Source organism: Nuphar pumila, chromosome 17 (genome assembly GCF_984573655.1).
Source record: "Nuphar pumila chromosome 17, dmNupPumi1.hap1.1, whole genome shotgun sequence".
NCBI lineage: Eukaryota > Viridiplantae > Streptophyta > Magnoliopsida > Nymphaeales > Nymphaeaceae > Nuphar > Nuphar pumila.
Genome location: NC_143265.1, coordinates 28,099,257 through 28,120,820, shown reverse-complemented (window position 1 = coordinate 28,120,820; position 21,564 = coordinate 28,099,257). Strand labels below are relative to the sequence as shown.

At 37.5% G+C, this 21,564-nt stretch overlaps 1 protein-coding gene across 2 annotated transcripts in view; it reads left to right on the top strand.

Annotated features, from left to right (window-relative positions):
- Positions 1–21,564, top strand: part of LOC149811828 (uncharacterized) — a 95,055-nt gene that overhangs the window by 56,467 nt on the left and 17,024 nt on the right. The window contains exon 5 of one of the 2 annotated variants that reach the window (XM_089993946.1): positions 173–244. The exons of the other annotated variant lie outside the window; for it this stretch is intronic. Coding sequence (XP_089850072.1) covers positions 173–244 — 72 coding nt within the window. The remainder of the gene's footprint in view (positions 1–172; positions 245–21,564) is intronic. 2 annotated transcript variants of the gene reach the window in all.

Below are 21,564 nucleotides of genomic sequence, written 5' to 3'. Positions count from 1 at the left end.
TTTGTTTGTGTTTGAAGGTGTTCAACCTCTCTTTACAGTTTTTGCTTTCTTTTTCTCTGGTACTCTGTAAATAGCTGGTTCTAAGGCTAAATTTGTTGAGTCATTTTCCTGTGATCCTTTATACTTTTTATTCGCCCTCTGATGAAATTCTGGCCATAATATGTTAATGCAGGAAGGTGTCAATGTTTTGGCTGTTAACTATGGCTCACCTAGCTCATGCCCTTATCCTCGGTTACTGAGATCAGTAAGTTTATCTAATATATTGGCTTCTATTATGCAATTTTAAGCGTCTCCAAGTTTCCCCAAAAGAATTTAACCGTTACTAATTTTTCCTGGTTAATTCTAATAGACAAGCAAGATAAACCTCCTGCATCTCATCAGCTTCTAGCAATTTAAATTAATTCCAAAAGTTAAAAAGCATAGGCCTGGGTATTTTGTCAGTTTAACCATGAGAAAAAACTCCTGATATGGTGGTGCTTTTATTTTCTTTGAGCATGTCTCCAGGTTTTGCACCAAAGAAACTAGACTTGTCAATTGTTTCCTTTGCTGAATAATTTATGCAACACATGAAAGAATGAAGTATAAGTGCAAACAATAATAAGCATGAAGAGAGAAGTCTCAGACAAATGAAGCTTTGAATTGTCTTGATATTTGATGTGTTCTGTTTTGTTTTTTTGTTTTGAAAAACCAAAGATGCATTATACACAAGTTTCTTGATGAAAGTTGGGTTGGGTACATATCTTGAATTTCTGTGCACGTTTCTGTTATTTGGCATGAAATATTCATCCATATCTTATACTAATCCACATTTGTGTGTATGTGAATCTGTGGGCGCAACATGTTTGTGAGGATTTTTTTCGTGCAGCTAAAGAGTTTCAACTTTAATGTTAGATCTGGATTAACCAATCTCCATGACAGATTCGAAAAGTTCAGACCAGGGTTACGGGAAGCGCCTAGCTAAAAGGGGAAGCGCGCTTCCCCGAAGCGCGCTTCGGAAGCGCGAAACGTCGCGCTTCCGAAGCGTGGGGGGAAGCGTCCCCCTTTTTTTGGGAAGCGCGCTTCCCTTTAATGGGGGATGCGCTTCCCATCACGCTTCCCCCACGCTTCCCCTATTTTTTTTTATTTTTTTTATTTTTTATTTTTTAATTTTATTTTTTTCGCTTCCCCCTCGCTTCCGAGACACTTCCTAGGTCACTTCCGAGACGCTTCCTAGGTCACTTCCGAGACACTTCCCGAATCGCTCCTAAGTGGTCCCACGCTTCCCCGCTTCCTAAAATTTTGAAAGTGCCTCGCTTCCCGCTCCCGCTTCCCGTATCACTTCCCGCTCCCGCTTCCTCAACTGGCAACCATGGTTCAGACGCTCATGAAAGCTCTGTAATGAAACAAGAATGTGCGCAAATAGATGCCTCTTAGGGCTACAAAGATACACAAGTGTGCACAAATACAATGAGCAAGATACAACCTCACAAAGGATAGGGCTACAACACATAAAAATAAATAATTTCATTTAATATAAAATGCTCAAGAGAAGCATAGCTTACAACATGGGAGAGATCCCATATAAATAGTGAAAAAAGGGAGCCGTTGGGCTAGTCCTAATGGCTAGAAATGAAAAATAAAAAAACAAAAAAATAAGAATTACAAAACTGCCCCTAATGTGCAAGGCCTATTACATAAATGAAAGACAAAAATGTCCCTTGATGGCATAACCTATTGTCACAATTGTTAAAATACATGTAATCAATATATATATATATATATATATATATATATATATATATATATATTCAAACATACCCGATAAGGGTATTCCTGTAATTCTGCCCAATAGGGGCATTGTAGTCTTCTTTTTATTTTTCTTTTTCTTTTTATTTTCCTTTTTCTTTCTTTTATTTTTTTATTTTCTTTTTCCTAAATGCATTTAATGCATTCACATTGGGGGTCCCAACTAGGAGTCGTTGGGCCCCCAACGGTCACAATTGTGACCATTGGGAGCCCAACGACACCTTGTTGGGCCTCCCAATGTGGTCTCTCTCTCTTACTTTTCTCTCTCTCTCTCACTCCTCCTTGCCTATAAATAAGTGGGGTCTCCCCCTTTGTAAAGCATTGGCTTCTTGAAGTCTTTTCTTGCATTTATAAGAATTTATGTTTGCAAGCCATTGTTGGCTTTTGTGTATGTCCTTTTGGACTTGTTCTTCGCTTTCTATATGTGAATGTCCATTGTAGGACATTATTTTTATTTTCGCATATTTCATTACATGGTATCAGAGCCAAGTGTATGCTCTTGATTCTTGATATAACTAGTTGACTAGTTATATTTTTCATTTTGTATTTCTCTTTCTTGGTTTGTCTTCTTGAGCTTAAAATGGAAGAAGAACAAAAGATTGATCTCTCCTTCAAACTTAATGGTTCCAACTACATGATGTGGGCCGCCGTTATGGAGAACAACCTCAAGGGTAAAAAGCTTTGGGGATACGTCATGGGCACTATTCTGGAACCGCAACTCCAACTCACCAAGATGGATGCTTATCAAGAAAAAGCTCTTGAAGGAAATGCCTGCATGAAGGCCATCGAAGACCAATCTAAAGTGGAAGATTGGGAAAGCAAGCATGCAAAAATTCTTGCTTGGTTCATGAACAATGTGGAGCTTAAAATTTGCGCCAACATTGCTAAATTTCGGATGGCAAATGAAGCATGGTTCTTTATGAAAGGTATGTATACTAAAAAAGACCTTGCTCGTCAATTCTTTCTTCAGGAAAAAATCCGAACTATTAAACAAGGGGAAATGAGTGTAAGAGATTACTTTAGCACCCTTGGACCCTTATAGGATGAGTTATCTCTACTAGAACCAAAGTGGGTTTCTAGTGAAGATGTGGAACTAAGAAGAAAACAAATGAAAAGAGAACACTTTTTCCAATTTCTATATGGGCTTAGGCTCGAATATGAACAAGTTAGATCTTCCCTACTTCATAGATCTAAGCCTCTTCCTTTGGAAGATGCCATAACCGAAATATGCCAAGAAGAAACTCGTCTTGGCATGATTAAGGGAGGAGATAAAGTTTTGGCCGTGTCTAAACCCGACAATCATGTGAAAGCCTATAAGCCTCCACACTTTGGGAGGCAAAATAACTATAATGGCAACTATAGAAAATCCATTTGCCATCATTGCTAAGAACCGGGTCATATAACACCTAATTGCCCTAAGCTAAATGAAGCACCAAAAAGTAAGGTTGCCTCCGTTGAAGAAATTACTCAAAAGGAGGAGACTATCACAGGGAAGGAGTCCTTCTCTCTTGCTCAACTATCGGAAGCACTTCAAATTCTACTCAAATCGCCATCAACTTCGGGTGCCGCCATAGCTTCTTCTTCTCCTCCAGGTATGTCTTCTTGGATTCTTGATTCTGGAGCTTCTTTTCATATGACCCCTCTTGAAAATGGGCTTTTCGATTTGTGTAATAACTTTAAAAACTCTTATGTTTCAACCGCTGATGGTACATCTTTACAAGTTAAAAGTTTTGGAACTTTAATTTTTTTCAAAGATTTCTTTGTGCCAAACGTAAGAGTGGTACCTCAACTTAATTTAAATCTCCTTTCTGTTTCTCAAATATGTGATCATGGATGTGAAATCTCCTTCTCAACTAAGGATTGCTCTATACAGGATCTCTGGTTCAGGAAGCAGATTGGGCAAAGCCTTAGGAGGGAAGATCTATATTACATGAGCAACTTGAAACTTCCCACTAACTCTTTTTGTAATCATGTCCAAGATAAAAATATTGAAACTTGGCACCAAAGACTTGGACATCCAAGTTTCTCAAAAATGTACTCCTTTCCTTTTGGAAAGAAATTTTGTAATGAAAAACATTTTGTTTGCAAGAATTGTATTTTTGGAAAAATGAAATCCACTCCTTTTCCAAATAGAACTTTTGTCTCCAAAAGACCTTTTGAGTTAGACCTTTTGGGGCCCTTCTCTGGTCATATCGAAAGGAGGATACTCCTATTATGTTACTTTCATTGATGACTACACTAGATATGTGTGAATCTATTTTCTCAATTTAAAATCCGAAGTCTTTGACTTCTTCAAGAAATTTCATATGATATTCAAAAATCAATTTTCAAGTAATATCTCTATTCTTAGATCCGATTCGGGTGGCGAGTATCTATCAAATGAATTTCAAAATTATTTGGAAACAAATGGAATTTGTCATCAAAGATCATGTCCTAGGACTCCTCAACAAAATGTCTAGCCGAAAGAAAGCATAGACACATTTTGGAAACCACTAGGACACTTCTTATTTCCAAAGAAATTTCAAAAAGTTTTTGGGCCGAAGCCGCTTTAACTTCAACTTACTTGATAAATAGAATGATATCTTCATCTTTACAAAATACATCTCCATATGAAAAATTATTTGAAAGAACACCCGATTTCAATAGATTAAGAATTTTTGGGTGTAAATGTTTTATCCTTACACATAAAAGAGATAAATTATCTCCTAAAGCTATTGAATGTGTTTTCTTAGGATACGGAGAAAATCAAAAGGGTTGTTTTAGATGCTTCGACCTTAAAAATAACAAACTATATATATCTAAAGATGTAACCTTTTTAGAAAATGAAAATGGTTTTGAGAAAACTAAAGATATTGACGAAAACGAATATGCTTTCTTATTTGATCTTCTCTCTCAAGAAGATGTGACTCCTTAAGAAGAGGAAATCTCAAATGATTTGTTGAATGATCTAGAGTATATTCCTCTTAACAATGTTGAAAATGAAAGTGATAGACCCATCCAAACCTATGTTAGGCGTGGTCAACAAGTTTCTATGAGTGTCTTAAAAAAATACTCTCAAGGTTCCAACATAGAAGAAACCTTTTTAAGGAGATCCCACCGAATCTCCAATCCTCCTAATAGGTTTGTTTTCTATGAGTCTCTAACACTAAAGTATAGAGCGTGTCTAATTGCGTTACACTCTTTTCATGAACCTTCACATTATAATGAAGCCAAAAAACATTCTCCAATGGGTTGAAGCCATGAACTTAGAACTTAGTGCCCTTGAAAAGGCAAAAACATGGGAAATAACCTCATTACCCACTGAAAAGAGATCTATTGGATGTAGATGGGTGTTCAAAATTAAAACTAAAAGTGATGGGTCATTAGAACACTATAAAGCCCGGTTGGTAGCAAAAGGATACACTCAAGAATACAGTATAAACTATGAAGAAACCTTCGCTCCCGTAGCTAGGATGACTAGTGTTAGGACTCTTATTGCGGTTGCGTCAGTTAAAAAATAGCCTATTTATCAATTAGATGTTAAGAATGCATTCCTAAATGGTGAATTAAATGAAGAGGTTTACATGGATCCTCCATCAGGATTGTGTATTGGTGAAAATAAAATTCTCAAACTTAAAAAGACATTATATGGTTTAAAGCAAGCTCTAAAGGCTTGGCATGATAGATTTAGCAATGTAATGACAAGTTTGAATTTTCGCTCATGCTATACTGACACTGCTTTGTTTGTGAAAAGTGCAGGGTCTTCATTAGTTATTCTACTACTTTATGTTGATGATATGATCATCACCGGAAGTGATGAGCAATGAATCAATGATATTAAGAAAGTTTTAAAAGAGAATTTTGACATGTTTGACCTTGGTTTCTTAAGATATTTTTTAGGAATTGAAGTAACATACTCTCCCCGAGGGTACATTCTCTCTTAGATGAAACTTGCTGCTGACATTTATTCCAAGTCTGACATCTCCGATGATAAGAAGACAGAAACCCCTGAAGTTATCAATGCAAAGTTAAGGTTAGAAGATGAAACACTCCTCGAGAATCCTACTCCCTACCGCCAACTTGTTGGGTCTCTGACTTACTTATCCATCACTCGGCCAGACATAACTCATACAATTTACTCAGTCAGTCAGTTTCAACATGCACCTACAACTGTGCACATGAGTGCAGTCTTAAGGATAGTCAGATACATCAAAAATACCATAACTAAGGGAGTTTTTCTTTCCTCTTCGTCATCACTTGATTTAATTGCTTATATTGATGCTGATTGGGGAGGAAATCCCAATGATAGAGTCTCAACTACTGGCTTTTGTGTTTTCTTAGGTGACTATGATTTCTTGGAGATGCAAGAAGCAACACAAAGTATCATTGTCCTCAACAGAAGCGGAGTATCGTGCAATGACCACTACAACCATGAAGCTTGTGTGCCTTAGAAGTCTTCTCAGTGATATGGGCGTAATCATCTCTACTCCTTCGAAGATGTGTTGTGACAACAAAATCACAATCTATATCGCAAGCAATCACACCTTCCATGAGCGTACTAAACACATTGAGATGGACTGCCACTACGTTCGTGATGAATACTTAAGACGAACCATAACACTGCCTTACGTTACATCCGAGTATCAGTTGACAAACTTCTTCAATAAAGCCCTTGCTGCTCTTCGTTTTATGTTCCTCCTCAACAAGCTTTCGGTTATATCCCCATAAAGCTTGAGGGAGGGTGTTAAAATAAATGTAATCAATATATATATATATATATATATATATATATATATATTCAATCATACCCGATAAGGGTATTCCTCTAATTCTGCCCAATAGGGGCATTGTAGTCTTTTTTTATTTTTGTTTTTCTTTTTATTTTCTTTTTATTTTCCTTTTTCTTTCTTTTATTTTTTTGTTTTCTTTTTCCTAAATGCATTTAATGCATTCACATTGGGGGTCCCAACTAGGAGTCGTTGGGCCCCCAACGGTCACAATTGTGACTGTTGGGAGCCCAACGACACCTTGTTGGGCCTCCCAATGTGGTCTATCTCTCTCTCTTACTTTTCTCCCTCTCTCTCACTTCTCCTTGTCTATAAATAAGTGGGGTCTCCCCCTTTGTAAAGCATTGGCTTCTTGAAGCCCTTTCTTGCATTTATAAGAATTTATGTTTGCAATCCATTGTTGGCTTTTGTGTATGTCCTTTTTGGACTTGTTCTTTGCTTTCTATACGCGAATGTCCATTGTAGGACATTGTTTTTATTTCCGCATATTTCATTACAACAATAAAGAATATATATATATATATGTATATATATATGTATATTAACACTCTCTCAAACTTACAGTGTGATAACCGAAAGTTTGTCTAGTAAGAAGTGAAACCGAGGTGACGAAAGTGCCTTGGTGAAGAAATCGGCCAACTGATATTTGAAGGTGATGTAAGGAAAAGTGATAGTCTTCTTTAAAAACTCTTCATGCACATAGTGACAATCCATTTCGATATGTTTAGTCCTTTCGTGAAATGTATGGTTGCCAACTATGTATATTGCACTCTTGTCACATCATTGTCTTGAGGGCACTTGCAAGTAAACCCCATGTCTTCAAGTAATCTCCTCAGTTATACAATCTCTGATATTATAATAGTCATAATACGATATTCAGCTTTAGTAGATGACAAGAATACTTTCTATTGCTTTTTTGCAGTTTCAAGACACTGGAGAATCACCTAAAAAGACACATAAACTAGTAGTTGAGGGTTTGTCATTAGGATCTCCTCCCCAATCTGAATTAGAATAAACAATTAATTCTAGTGAGGTGGAAAAAAACAACAAAAGACCCTTAGAAACAAAATTTTGTAATATCTAATGATTCCTTGTTGCATAGACTATATCAGGTCGAGTGATAGTCAAATATGTCAATGTTCCAATTATCTGGCGGTAAGGAGTGGGATCCTCTAGAGGTGATCCATCATCTTTCTTCGTCTTGGCGTTGATTACTTTTGGAGTGTCCACCCTTTTCACATTAGTAATCCCCGACCTGCCAATAATTTAAGTAAAAAACTTAGTTTGAGTTAGCAAATACCCTCGTGGAGAATAAGCCACTTCAATTCCTAGGAAAAATCTAGAAATCCAAGGTCTTATTTATCTCCACCAATAATAATCATGTCATCGACATAAAGACACACAATGATTATACCTGCATCATATTTCTTAATAAACATAACAATGTCAGTATAACAAGATTTAGATCCAAGTTTAATCATCATAGAGATAAACCTATCATATTAGGCCTTAGGAGTCTGTTTTAACCCATATAAGGCTTTTCTTAAATGAAGGACTTTTCCATATGAAATCTCATATACAGGAGGTGAATCCATGTGAATTTCCTCTTTTAGTTTCTCATTTAAAAAGACATTTTTTACATCCATTTGATAAATGACTCATCCCTTGACAACAACTACAACTATGAGAGTTCCAATAAAGGTCATCCTGGCTACCAATGCAAAAAAATCATCATAATCTGTACCATATTCTTGGAAATAACCTTTAGCCACTAATCTTGTATTATAGCTTTCTAATGTCTCATCACTTTTAGTCTTGACTTTGTAAACCTATCTACAACCTATGATTTTTTTTCCTTTGGTAAATCTTTTATCTCCCAAGTTTTAAAAATTTTAAATGCCTCTAATTCATTATTCATAGCTCCTATCCATTGAGGGTAATTTCTAGCTTGGTTATAGGTTGCTGGTTCAAAATATGATAGAATCTTGGCTAGACAAGCTCTATATTGGGGAGAGAATGATTCATATGATACAAATTTATTAGGTCTAGAAATTCTGTAAGATCTCAAATTATTTTGTTCTTGTCATTTTAGGTTGAAACATTTTTCTAGGGCACTAGGTTGTCTATCATTTGCTCGCCTACTATATTGGATTATTATGAGTTCAGTTCTAACCATGTCAATATTTTCATCATCCTGGATATTGAGTTGTGGTTCATCATCCTAGATATTGAGTTGTGGTCCTTCATTAATAACATCATCAATCACACATTCATTGTTACTCTTAGACAATAATTCTAACAAGACCTTAGGCATATTTTGATCAAATAAATTTTTTTCTATAAATGAGTCATTTCTTAAGACATAAAGTTTGTCATTTTTGAAGTTGTAACACCTAAATCTTTTTTGGTTTTCACCATACCTAAGAATTACACATGATATAGCTCTAGGTGAAAGTTTGTCATTTTTATTGGTAAGAACAAAACATTTACATTAAAAAATCCTTAATCTTGAATAAGCAAAAAAGATTTTGAAAATTTTTTCAAGGGGAGAGATATTTTGAAGTTTGGTGAAAGGAATTCTATTTATAAGATATACAACGCTTAGAGAAACTTCGACCCAAAATTCTTTTGGATCATGGTTCGAAATGAAAAGTGTCTTAGTGGTTTCAATTATGTGTCTGTTTTCTTTCTGACAAACCATTTTGTTGGGGTGTATTGGCATAAGACCTTTGATGTAAAATACCATTGATTTTCAAATATTCTTTGAAATCTTTTGACATAAAATTCTCCCCTGAATCCGAGCAAAAAGTAGATATGTTGGTTTTGAATTGATTCTTAATGAGGTCATGAAAAGTTTTAAAGATTTTAAAAACTTCATATTTGTGCTTAAGAAAGTAAATCAAAGTATATCTAGAAAAGTCATCCACAAATATTACATAATAAACATAACCACTTTTAGAGGCAATAGGAGCGGAACTCCAAGCATCCGAGTGCACTAATTCAAGAGGTTTAGATGAAGAAAAACTCTTTTTTGCAAATGGAAGGGCTTTCATTTTGCCAAGAATGCAATCGATTGTTAAATTGTACATATATATACATCTATATATTATATATATATTTATATTTGATATATATATATATATATTTTTCTTTGTCTAGTTCATTTAGAACTAGATTTAGTTCTTTTTGAACTAGACCTTGACTAGTCAACACTTTGTTGACTAGTGAAAAGAATCGTTGGAGCTAGTCCAACAACTCTATTTGTAGCCACTGCACTAGCTCCGATGACTCTTTGAGTCTCCTTTTCATTGTATATAAATAAGGGTCATTCCCCTCTCAAATGTAATGCTTCTTGCATTTTGGTTATTGAATAAATTATTTAATTTTGTTAAGAGCCTTCTTGTGTATGCCCTTGTATGTGTTTTGGTAGTGTGCGCTTAGTGGACATTTGTTGTGCTCATCCACTCGAATCTTCGGTGGACTCTTTGTGCTTGATTGGAGGCTCTTGTTTCTTTACATGGTATCAAAGCCTTGTTGCTCCTGAATCTTTAAAGATTGTTTTGCATCGTTTTTCGTGCTTGTGGGAGGAAGACAAATCTCTTGTTCATTGGTGATTAAAGTGTTCACGTGATTGTGCATTTGAAGATAAGTGTGATTCATTGGCTCGTGTGCTCGTTGTCTCCACTCAAAGTTTGTGGTGCTGTGCTTGTGCTATTTCTCCTACTTTCTTTTTTCTCTCATCTCCTCTCTTTATCTCTCTCTCTCTCTCACCCCTTGTAAGAATGGATGACTATGAAAAAGTCACCGTCATGCCCATGAAACTTAATGATACTGATTTTGTAATGTGGTCTTCAATCATGAAGCACTACATATGGGGAAAGAGATTGTGGGGACTTGTTGATGGCTCCGATCCCGAACTCAAATTAGTTTTCACAAAGGTAGAGAACGAAAAAGAAGTGCCTCTTACGGATTGTGAGAATATTAAGGCATTAGCAACTTATGAGAAAAAGTAGAAAGAGTGGAGAATGGGACATGCCAAGTTTTGGCTATTCAATAGCGTGGATATTAAAAAATGCTTTAGTCTCGCAAAATTTGAGCATGCAAATAAGGTTTGAGAATACCTTAAGAATATGTATTCCTTTAAGGATATTGTACATCTGTGCAATTTGCAAAACAAAGTTTTGACTATGACTCAAAAAGACAAAAGTATTAGGGAATACTATAATGAATTGTTTAAACTTTACGAAGAGTCACCTCTTCTTGAGCCTAAATGGCATTTTCTCGAAGATATAGAGCTCCGCCAAAAACAACTTGATGCAAAATATTTTTATCAATTCATAAATGGTTTAAGACCAGAGTTTGAAATTACCAAATCGGCTCTCCTCAGAGGTAAAATTTCCTCTATTGTTGATACTATTAAAGAGTTATGTATGGAGGAGAATAGGCTAAGAGCGCACACTTTGAAGACTTCGTTCTAGCCATCTCTAGACCGAAAAATTTCCTCTATTACATGCGCTCTTACAAATCACCTCATTGGAAACAAGTAAATGAGTATGACAATAAAAAATTATTTGCTATAATTGCCATGAATCAAGGCACATTAAACCTCCATGTTTAAAGTTTAGAAGGGAAGAAAAGGATGTGGCTTCAGTTGGCTCTTCATAATAGTCAAATAACATAAGCAAATCTCATGATACACTCATATCTATGTCACAACTTATGAAAATTCTCCAACTTCTTAAAGGGGCATCTTTTTCAAATGAAGCCTCAACTGGAACCACAATTTCATCCTTCTCTGATCTCGATAAAACTCCTTGGCTTCTTGATTCTGGTGCTTCTTTTCATATGATCCCCAATAATATAATTTTATCTGAATGTCATACCAACTCAAGCATATCAAATGTTTTTATGGCCGATGGTACATCTCTTGAAATAAAATTAATAGGAATTTTCAAAAATATTTTGCAAAACTCCAAAAAGTTTACCATTCCAAAAGTTAAATATATCCTTAAGTTAAATTTAAATCTCTTATCAGTTTCACAAATATTTGACCATATATATAATGTCTTCTTCTCTTCGGATGGTTGTTGGGTGCAGGATCGTCAATCAGGAAAGCTGATTGGGGAAGATTATAGAGAAGGAGACCTCTATTACATGGATTTTTGTTGGAAATACCCAAGAATACCTTTTGTTGTAATGTTCAGAAATTAGATTTGGATTTGTGGCACAAACGACTTGGTCATCTTAATGTATTCAAAATCCAACACTTTTCAAATTTGGAAAAATTTTGTAATTCTGAAAATTTTGTGTCAAAACTGTGTTATTAGTAAAATGAATAAATTACCATTCCATGAAAGAACTTTTATTTTTTCTAGACTGTTTGAGTTAATACATTCAGATGTCTGGGGGCCAACACCCTTTATATCAAAAGGCGAATATGCATACTATGTGATTTTTATTGATGATTTCTATAGGCATACTTGGATCTACTTTCTTAAACATAAGTCTAAAGTCTTCTTATATTTCCAAACATTTCACAACTTGGTCAAAAATAAGTTTGAAAATGATATTTTTATTTTTTATACTGATTTATGAAGAGTTTTTTTATCAAAAGAATTTAAAGATTATCTAAATTTGCATGACACCACGCATTAAAGATCTTATCCTCGCATACTATAACAAAATGGTTTGGTCAAACGAAAACACAGACACATTATAGAAACAACCAAAACTTTATTAATAGCAAACTAAGTGCCAAAAGAATTTTGGGCTGAAGTAGCTCTGTTATATATCTTATTAATAGGATGCCATCTTCTTTATAAAATATAACACCTGTTGAAAAACTCTTTAAATTAGTTCTTGATTATTCTAGACTAAGAGTTTTTGGGTGCAAATGCTTTGTTTTTACTAAACGGCTATAGGTACTTTAATCCTAAAAATAAAAAATTATATGTTTCAAGAAATGTCTTTCTTAGAAAATAAAAGTTTCTTTGACTTTAAAAAGGTTAAGGGAGTAACTGAGTATTCCTTTTTATTTGATTTAGTTTCAAATTATAAAAAATGTGATTATGAATGTGACCTTGATAATGGTCTTGATATGATAGATGAATGTGACTTTGATAATGGTCCTGATGATAAAGAGCAATCCCATAGGGACAAAAACTATTTGCAATATTTTAGGCGTAGGGATCCAATCACCCATGTGCATTGGAAAAATATGTTGAACAGTTTGAAATACAAAGCAGAAGGTCATCTAGGATTTCTAAACCACCTGAAAAGTGTGTCCTGACTCATTTTCCCCCAAACCTTAATTCATTCGTATGTAGAACCTTTAACATATGCTCAAACTAAAGAACATTCTGAGTGGGTAGAAGCCATGGGGGTAGAGTTAGAAGCTTTAAAAAAGGTTATTACTTGGACCATTTAAGATGTCCCATTAGGAAAGAAACCTATAGGCAGTAGGTGGGTATATAAGGTTAAAACCATGGTTGCCAGTTGAGGAAGCGGGAGCGGGAAGCGATACGGGAAGCGGGAGCGGGAAGCGAGGCACTTTCAAAATTTTAGGAAGCGGGGAAGCGTGGGACCACTTAGGAGCGATTCGGAAGCGACCTAGGAAGCGTCTCGGAAGCGACATAGGAAGCGTCTTGGAAGCGACATAGGAAGCGTCTCGGAAGCGAGGGGGAAGCGAAAAAAATAAAAATAAAAAATAAAAAATACAAAATACAAAAAAATTGAAAAAAACAGGGGAAGCGAGGGGAAGCGTGGGGAAGCGAGGGGGAAGCGCGCTTCCCATTAAAGGGAAGCGCGTCCCCCCATTAAAGGGAAACGCGTCCCCCATTAAAAGGAAGCATGCTTCCCAAAAAAGGGGGGCACGCTTCCCAAAAAAGGGGGACACGCTTCCCCCACGCTTCGGAAGCGTGACGTTCCACGCTTCCGAAGCGCGCTTCCCCTTTTAGCTAGGCGCTTCTGGTAACCCTGGTTAAAACCAAGAGTCATGAAACTCTTGAAATATATAAAACCAAATTAGTTGTCAAGGGATATTCCCAAGAATATGACAAATTACAAAGAAACCTTTACTCCAGTCTCTAGAATAGTCATTGTTAGTACTTTAGTAGCCTTAGCCTCTGTCAGAAAATGGCCTGTATTTCAAATGGATGTCAAGAATTCCTTTCTTAATAGAAACTTAGTTGAAGAAGTTTATATGGAGGCACCACTTGGTGAAAGAAGGAAACCCTAATCGACAGTGAGAGAAGAGAAGAGAGGGAGAGAGAGATTCCAGATGAAGGAGGGTGCAGTCGATCGTGACTGCCCTCTCATTCTATATAAAATAAAGTGTAAAACATTAGGGTACGAAAATACCCTTTTACAAAATGTTAATTTACAATACATGAACTGGATCTGGACCCGATCCATTACATAAATGGATCGGGTCAGACATACACAATGAAGTTAATAATGCCTTCTTTTCAGCCTCCCTCAAGTTGTGCATGGTGTTGGACCATGAACAACTTGTTCTTCAAAAACCAAAATCTATCCTTTGTTAACCCTTTAGTGAGGATATCAACAACTTGTTCTTTAGTTGACACATACATGGGCTCAATCTCTTTGTCTTCAACCTTTTTCCTAATAAAATGTTGATCTATTTCAATATGCTTTGCTCGACTATGGTGAATGGGATTGAATGACATGTTGATGGCACTTTGATTGTCACACAGCAACAGTGACCGAGCAATCGGCTCTCCCATTTCAGTCAGAAGATGTCTTATCCATGTACCCTCGGCCGTGGCAGTGGCCATCGATCTGTATTCAGCCTCAGTGCTTGATCTAGCAACCGCCTTTTGTTTTCTACTGCTCCAGGATACCAAGTTTGACCCAATGAAGCTGCAGTAATCGGATACTGATCGTCGTTCGTCTGGATCCCCCGCCCAATCAACATCGGCATAAGTAACAATCTCATGGCCCCCGCCTGGATCTAATTCTTCCTTGCCTTTGTATACCAGCCCATCACCCACTGTACCCTTTAGGTAGCGAAGTATACGTTTGACTGCCTCCATATGTGACACACGAGGTTCATGCATAAACTGGGATACCTGATTAACCGAATATACTATGTCAGGTCTAGTAAAAGTCAGGTATTGCAACATACCAACTAAACTGCGATACTTAGTGGGATCTCCATATATATCCCCTTCTTGCGAACTCAATTTCTGATGAATGACACTTGGAGTTGTTAACGGCTTACAATCTGTCATGCCTGCTCTGCCGAGAATGTCCAGCGTATATTTGTGTTGAGTAAGGGTAAGTGTATCATTCTTGTTATCAATTTCTACCCCAAGAAAATATCGCAGCTCTCCCAAATCTTTCATCTTAAATCTCTGATTTAATAACTTCTTCACCTGCTCAATGTGGCTTTTACAATTCCCTGTGATGATGATATCATCTACATATATCAATAGAAGAGTAGTAACTCCTTGTTCATTGTGAATGAATAATGAGTGATCCAGAAGAGATCTAGAAAAGCCATGCCGTTGTATTTCTAGAGAAAAACTGTCGAACCAGGAACGAGAAGCTTGTTTCAAACCATAGAGTGCTCTCTTTAATTTGCATACATATTTTTTGGCGTCTCGTTCTGCATACCCAGTGGGTTGTTCCATGTAGACCTCTTCTTTTAAATCCCCGTACAGAAAAGCATTTTTTACATCCAGCTGGCTCAATGTCCATCCATGTTTAATGGCTAGACTCAACACAATACGAATAGTCCCCATCTTAACAACAGTACTAAAAGTTTCATCAAAGTCTTGGCCTTCCTCTTGTGTGAATCCCTTGGCTACAAGTCGAGCCTTGTACCTTTCGATGCTCCCATCTGGTTTATATTTTATCTTGTACACCCATTTTGACCCAACGACATTTCTGTTCAGTGGTCTAGGCACAATCTCCCATGTGCCACATTCATGTAAGGCCTCCATTTCTTCATTCATTGATTCTACCCATCTTCTAGAGCTCGCAGCTTGATAAAACATAAGAGGCTCATCCTCTTTACTTATGGATGTCAAGAATAACTGAAAATCCATTGAAATTTTTTTATAACTTACCCACCTGTCAAGCGGATGTCGAATCCGTGAAGATCTTCTGATATCTATTTGCTGCGAAATGGATGATCCAGATGGATCCGTGTTCGTACAAGGAATGAATGAGGGCTCTTTCTCTCGCCGAGTGTACACAATTCCCTTATACCTTGTTGGCTCCAAGTCATATGTGACAGTTTCCTTCGTTTGAGTCTCATTGGCTGAATCCTCATGTGGCTCATTCTGACTGCAATTTTCTGGACAATCCACTGTACTGTTGGAGAAGAGTTCTGAATTTAACCATAGGTAGTATACCTCAATGCTGGAGCATGAGTTATCAGTATCCACCATAGTTGAATTAGTATCCTGATCAGCAAAGTTCATTTCATCGAAAATAACATTCATTGATATTTTGACACGCTTACTCAGGGGATCATAACACCTGTACCCTTTGTAATCTTCTGCATATCCTATAAACCTGCATTTCAAAGCCTTATCTTGGAACTTGTGCCTGAGTGAGCTATCAATGTGCACATAACAAACAGACCCAAACACACGTAATTCATGATAATCAGGTTGTATGCCAAAAAGCGAGAAGTATGGTGACTTATTTTCTAAGATATTCATGGGCAAGCGATTTATCACATGAACTGTGGAGTGGAAAGCCTCAGTCCATAATGATATAGGGAGATTGCTCCCGTGCATCATGCTCATCGCAGTCTCAACAATATGTCGATGCTTCCTCTCAGCAATCCCATTTTGTTGAGGTGTATGAGGGCAAGACACTCTTCTCTTTATCCCATTATGTTGAAGAAAATTAACAAAATCACTCAAGGAGAATTCACCTCCTCCGTCACACTGGAAATTAAGAATGTTGGTAGAGAAATGATTTTGAACAAAAGAGTGAAATTTCTGGAACAATCCAAAAACTTCTGATTTGTGCTTCATAAAGAATATCCAAGTGTAACGTGAGTAACTATCAATGAAAATAAGATAGTATTTACTGCCAGAAAAAGAAGTAATTGGAGCAGGACCCCAGACATCTGAACAAATGACCTCAAATGGCCTTGAAGCTCTTTTATTAATGGAAGCAAAAGGTAAAACATGACTCTTACATAGATGACAGCTAGAACATTTTGTATCAACGACTTCTGAACTCAGACTGGACTTAGGAATGAGATTATTCATGACAAGTTTTTCAATGAAATGACGACCACAATGGCCAAGACGACTATGCCAAAGTCTTGGCTTATTACTTTCAGAAACAGTAATTATAAAATCAGAATCAAAGACTTGACGTTGGTGAGGCTTCAAGGATGAATTGTTGGAATGAATGAATGAAGGATCTTCTTGGAAGATGTACATGTTGCCCCATCGTTGTCTTTCAGCGAATATCCTCCTCGTGCGAAGATCCTTGACATAAACAGAAGAGGGAGTAAATTCGACTGAAGCATTAGCATCATCAACAAGTTTTGAGACAGAAACAATGTTCTTTTGAATATTAGGAGCATGGATGACACTTGGAAGTTTAAGAGAGGATTTTGACATGTGTATAATGGCATTTCCAGTATGTGAGATGGCATGATGGGATCCATCTCCTGTGACTATGCTATTCTTTCCAACATAAGGTGTAAGAGTCAAGAGCTTACCTACATCACCTGTAACATGAGTAGCTGCTCCAGAGTCGACATACCAAATTCCTTTGTCATTTTGCTTCATATTTAATCCTGCCAAGGCTGCCAACAGTAACTCTTTTACTTCTCCATCCTTTTTAGTCTCTGCTTGTGGAGCTTTCCCTTTGTTTTGGGGATTAAACCAACAATTCGCTTTAATGTGCCCTTTCTTGTCCCTGGACATTGGGTGTTGGAAGAATGCCATGACCTCCATAGTTATTTCTCCCTTGACCTCCTTTTCCTCGAAAAGAACTTCCTCTACCTCGACCATAACTCATTCCCATAGCCAACACATCTTGTGTTCCAGAATTCCCATGAGAGGTTTCAGAGGAACCTTTCAGATTCATCTCATATTGCAATAATTTTGCACGAAGATCTTCAAACTTCGGAAGTTCTGGTAGACATAGTAAGGTTGTCGTCATAACATGATAGTCTGGCCCCAATCCACTCAAGGTTTGTTGTACTTTATCTTTTTCACTGACAAGACACCCAACAACCGCCAACTGATCTGTGGTGCCTTTCATTTTATTCAGGTATTCCATAATAGACATGGAATCTTTCTTCAGCATTTGAAATTCTCGCTTAAGAAACATAATTCTTGTCTCAGAAATTTGTGAATATGTTTGAACTAACGTATCCCACAGTTCATTTGCCGAACAATCATCAGGAAGAGCAATAAGGACCTCCTGTGAAAGAGTTGAAGTGATGTATGCCACTAGCGATTGATCTCTCTTCATCCAAGCAACATATTCTGGATTCTTGTGAAGAACAACATATTGTTCTCCTTTATCGTCCGCCTTTTCTTGCGAAAGGAATTCTGGAGGCGGTGGGACCGATCCATCCAAGTGACTAGAGAGGTCCTGACTTTTTATAAACGGAATAATCTGTCTTTTCCAGGTTAAGAAATTGCAGTTATTCAATTTTTCAGAAACTAGTTGACCAAGAAAACTTGAGGACAGACATGATTGACCGTGAGTAAATTCCATTTGATGAATATGCTTGAACTGACACTTAGGTAAACAGAAGATGGCTACTAGCAGACAGTTCTCTTTAGAATCAACAAAAAATACAAAGCAGTAGAAAAAGAAATCACAGATTGACAGTGATTAGCAGGTAGCAGGGAAACACATATTCAATGCAGGGAAAAACAGCAGGAAAAACAACAGGAAGGAAATCACAGATCAAGAGAGGCAGATTAACAATGATTAGCAGGTCACAGGGAAAAACACAGATTAAATGTAGGAAAAACAACAAGAAAACAGCAGGAATTAAACCACGGATCGAAAGAGGATCGAATTTTCACAAAGGAAAGGGGAAACCTGATTTTATTAGACACAGACTTTGTTGGTAAAAACACACTGATGAAAGAATCACAGATTGATGCTGTGATTCTTTGAGATTCACGGCTGATTTTGTTGGTAGAAACACATTGATGAAAGAATCACAGATTGATGCTGTGATTCTTTGAGATTCACGGCTGATAGGTCCAGAAGTTGATAGAAATACACTGATGAAAGGTCCAGAATCACGCAGATTCACGGCTGGGTATTTGATTCACACAGATTCACAGCTGATGAATCTGGGCTTTCTTCAAGATTCACGACTGATAAATCCACTCTGCTGACGCTGATGGACTCACGCTGGGCTTTCTTCACACAGATTCCAGAATCACGCAGATTCACGCTGGGTATTCACGGCTGGGTATTTGCTCACACAGATTCACGGCTCACGCAGATCCACGCTGGGCTTTCTTCACGCAGACTTACGCAGATCCACGTTGGGCTTTCTTCACGCAGATTCACGCAGATCCACGCCTGGCTCTGATACCATGAAAGAAGGAAACCCTAATCGACAGTGAGAGAAGAGAAGAGAGGGAGAGAGATTCCAGATGAAGGAGGGTGCAGTCGATCGTGACTGCCCTCTCATTCTATATAAAATAAAGTGTAAAACATTAGGGTACGAAAATACCCTTTTACAAAATGTTAATTTACAATACATGAACTGGATCTGGACCCGATCCATTACATAAATGGATCGGGTCAGACATACACAATGAAGTTAATAATGCCTTCTTTTCACTTGGTATAAATATTTATAAGAGAAAAGCTCTTCGTCTGAAAAATGCTCTTTATGGTCTTAAACAAGCACCAAAAGCTTGATATGCCAGGTTTAGTCGAGTTATGTTTGATATTAGATTCATAACTTATTTGATTGACACTGTCTTGTTTGTCAAGATTTCTGATGGAGGCATTATTATTCTTGTTCTCTATGTGGACAACATGATCATCACCGGAGGAGACAAACAGGAAGTTGAAAATATTAAAAAAAAAACATCAAAAAGCATTTTGAAATGATTGATTTGGATTTCTTAAAATCTGTCACATAGGTGCGGGTGCGGGTGTGGGTGCGGGTGTGGGTGTGGGTGTGGGTGCGGGTGTTGTAATGAAACGATAGTGCACAATTACAATGCTAAATTGAGGCTACACAAGTGCACAAATATACAATGGTCTCTAATGGACCAACAACAATCTCACAAGAGAGACAAAATATAACCTCCATAATAGAACAAGAGGCACCCAACCCATAAGAATAAAAGGGAATTGCATTTACTTACAAAAAGCTTTAGAAAAGCTTGAGATTACATATGGGGTGAGGCTCTATTTATAGTGCCTCACAAGGCATTAAGGGAGGCAGTCCAACAGCCGTTGGACTACACTCCAACAGTAAAAAAAAGGTTACATCTTACATTTAAAAAACATAAAATAAATAAACAGAAAAAACAAAAAAAAGGTATTTCAGTCAGAGTTATCGGAAACACATGCATAAGGGGAAGCGCACTTCCCCGAGACGCGCTTCGGAAGTGCGAAACGCGGCGCTTCCGAAACGCACAGGGAAGCACACGTAAAAAAGAAGTGCGTCCCCCTTTAAAGGGGGACGCGTTTACGAAATACCAATTTTACCCTTTTTCAAAACGAAATTGACACGTGAAAAACAAGAAACTAAGAAAAAACAATTTTGAATAAGGGCAAAACAGACATTTTAAAAAAATCGTGAAAACTTAAGAAGGAAGGCTCAGGGTTTTGCTTTTTCACCCGACTCCTCTCTCTCTCTCTCATTTTTCGGCCACCGACGACCGACGACCTCCGACGACCGGCGACCTCCGACGATCTGCGACCTCCAACGATCGGCGACCTCCGACGATCTGCTACCTCCGCCGATCTGCTACCTTTGACGATCGGCGACCTCCTCCTTTGTTGACATCCGAAGACCTCGATCGACGTTGGCAATGTCTCTGTTCAGGTATGTTCCTCTCTCTTCCACTGACGTCCAGCGACCTCTCTCTTTCGATTCGCTCGAGGTCTCATCCAGTCCACTATTCATTCTTGTGTTCAGACTGTTGATCCATCAAAGTGATAGTGATATTCATACCTCTGTGAATGGTTTGTTTCGTGAGTAGCAAGTTGTAGGGATTCAGTGCAGTGGCATAGCTAGGATTCATGTGGGGGGGGGGCAAACAGGGGTGTAGCAAAAAAAAATTTGTGTGAGAGTCGGGGGTTCGGGGCAAGGTTGTTAAATGCGATGAGGCGAAGCGAGGCGTTGAGCCTGCGCTTCGCCTCTGCCTCTCACAACGTGAGACTCTCAAGCAAGGTTGTAAATGCGATGAGACTGAGGCGTACGCCTCAGGTACTAAGGCGTACGCCTCTCACAACACTGGTTCGGGGGCAGCATCCCCGATTTTTTTTTGACGCAAAATAAAAAATGGCTACAATTATTAATAAAATTCTATTTCATATGGACAAATCGAACTATTTGCTACAGTCAGGGCTGGGTAGGATTGGGCTGGGCTATAAAAATGGATAAAAATCTATTTCATATGGAATCAGGGCTGGGCTAGCCGGCTAGGACTGGGCTTTTAAAAAAAATAAATAAATAACTGTTACGGTAGCCTCCCAAAACAGTTATTTATTTTTTATTTTTTAAAAGCCTAATCCTAGCCCAGCCCTGATTCCATATGAAATAGATTTTTATCCATTTTTGTAGCCCAGCCCAGTACCCAGCCCTGACTGCAGCAAATAGTTCGATTTGTCCATATGAAATAGTTTTTTTTTAATAATTGTAGCCATTTTTTATTTTATCTCAAAAAAAAAATGGCTGATTCACAAATTAACTATATGCATTGAGTCTTGGACTCTTGGCTGATTCATGTACTGATTCGTTAAATTTGATTTGATGGGCATATTCTGATAAGAATAAATAGAACTAGTCTGCAGTTCT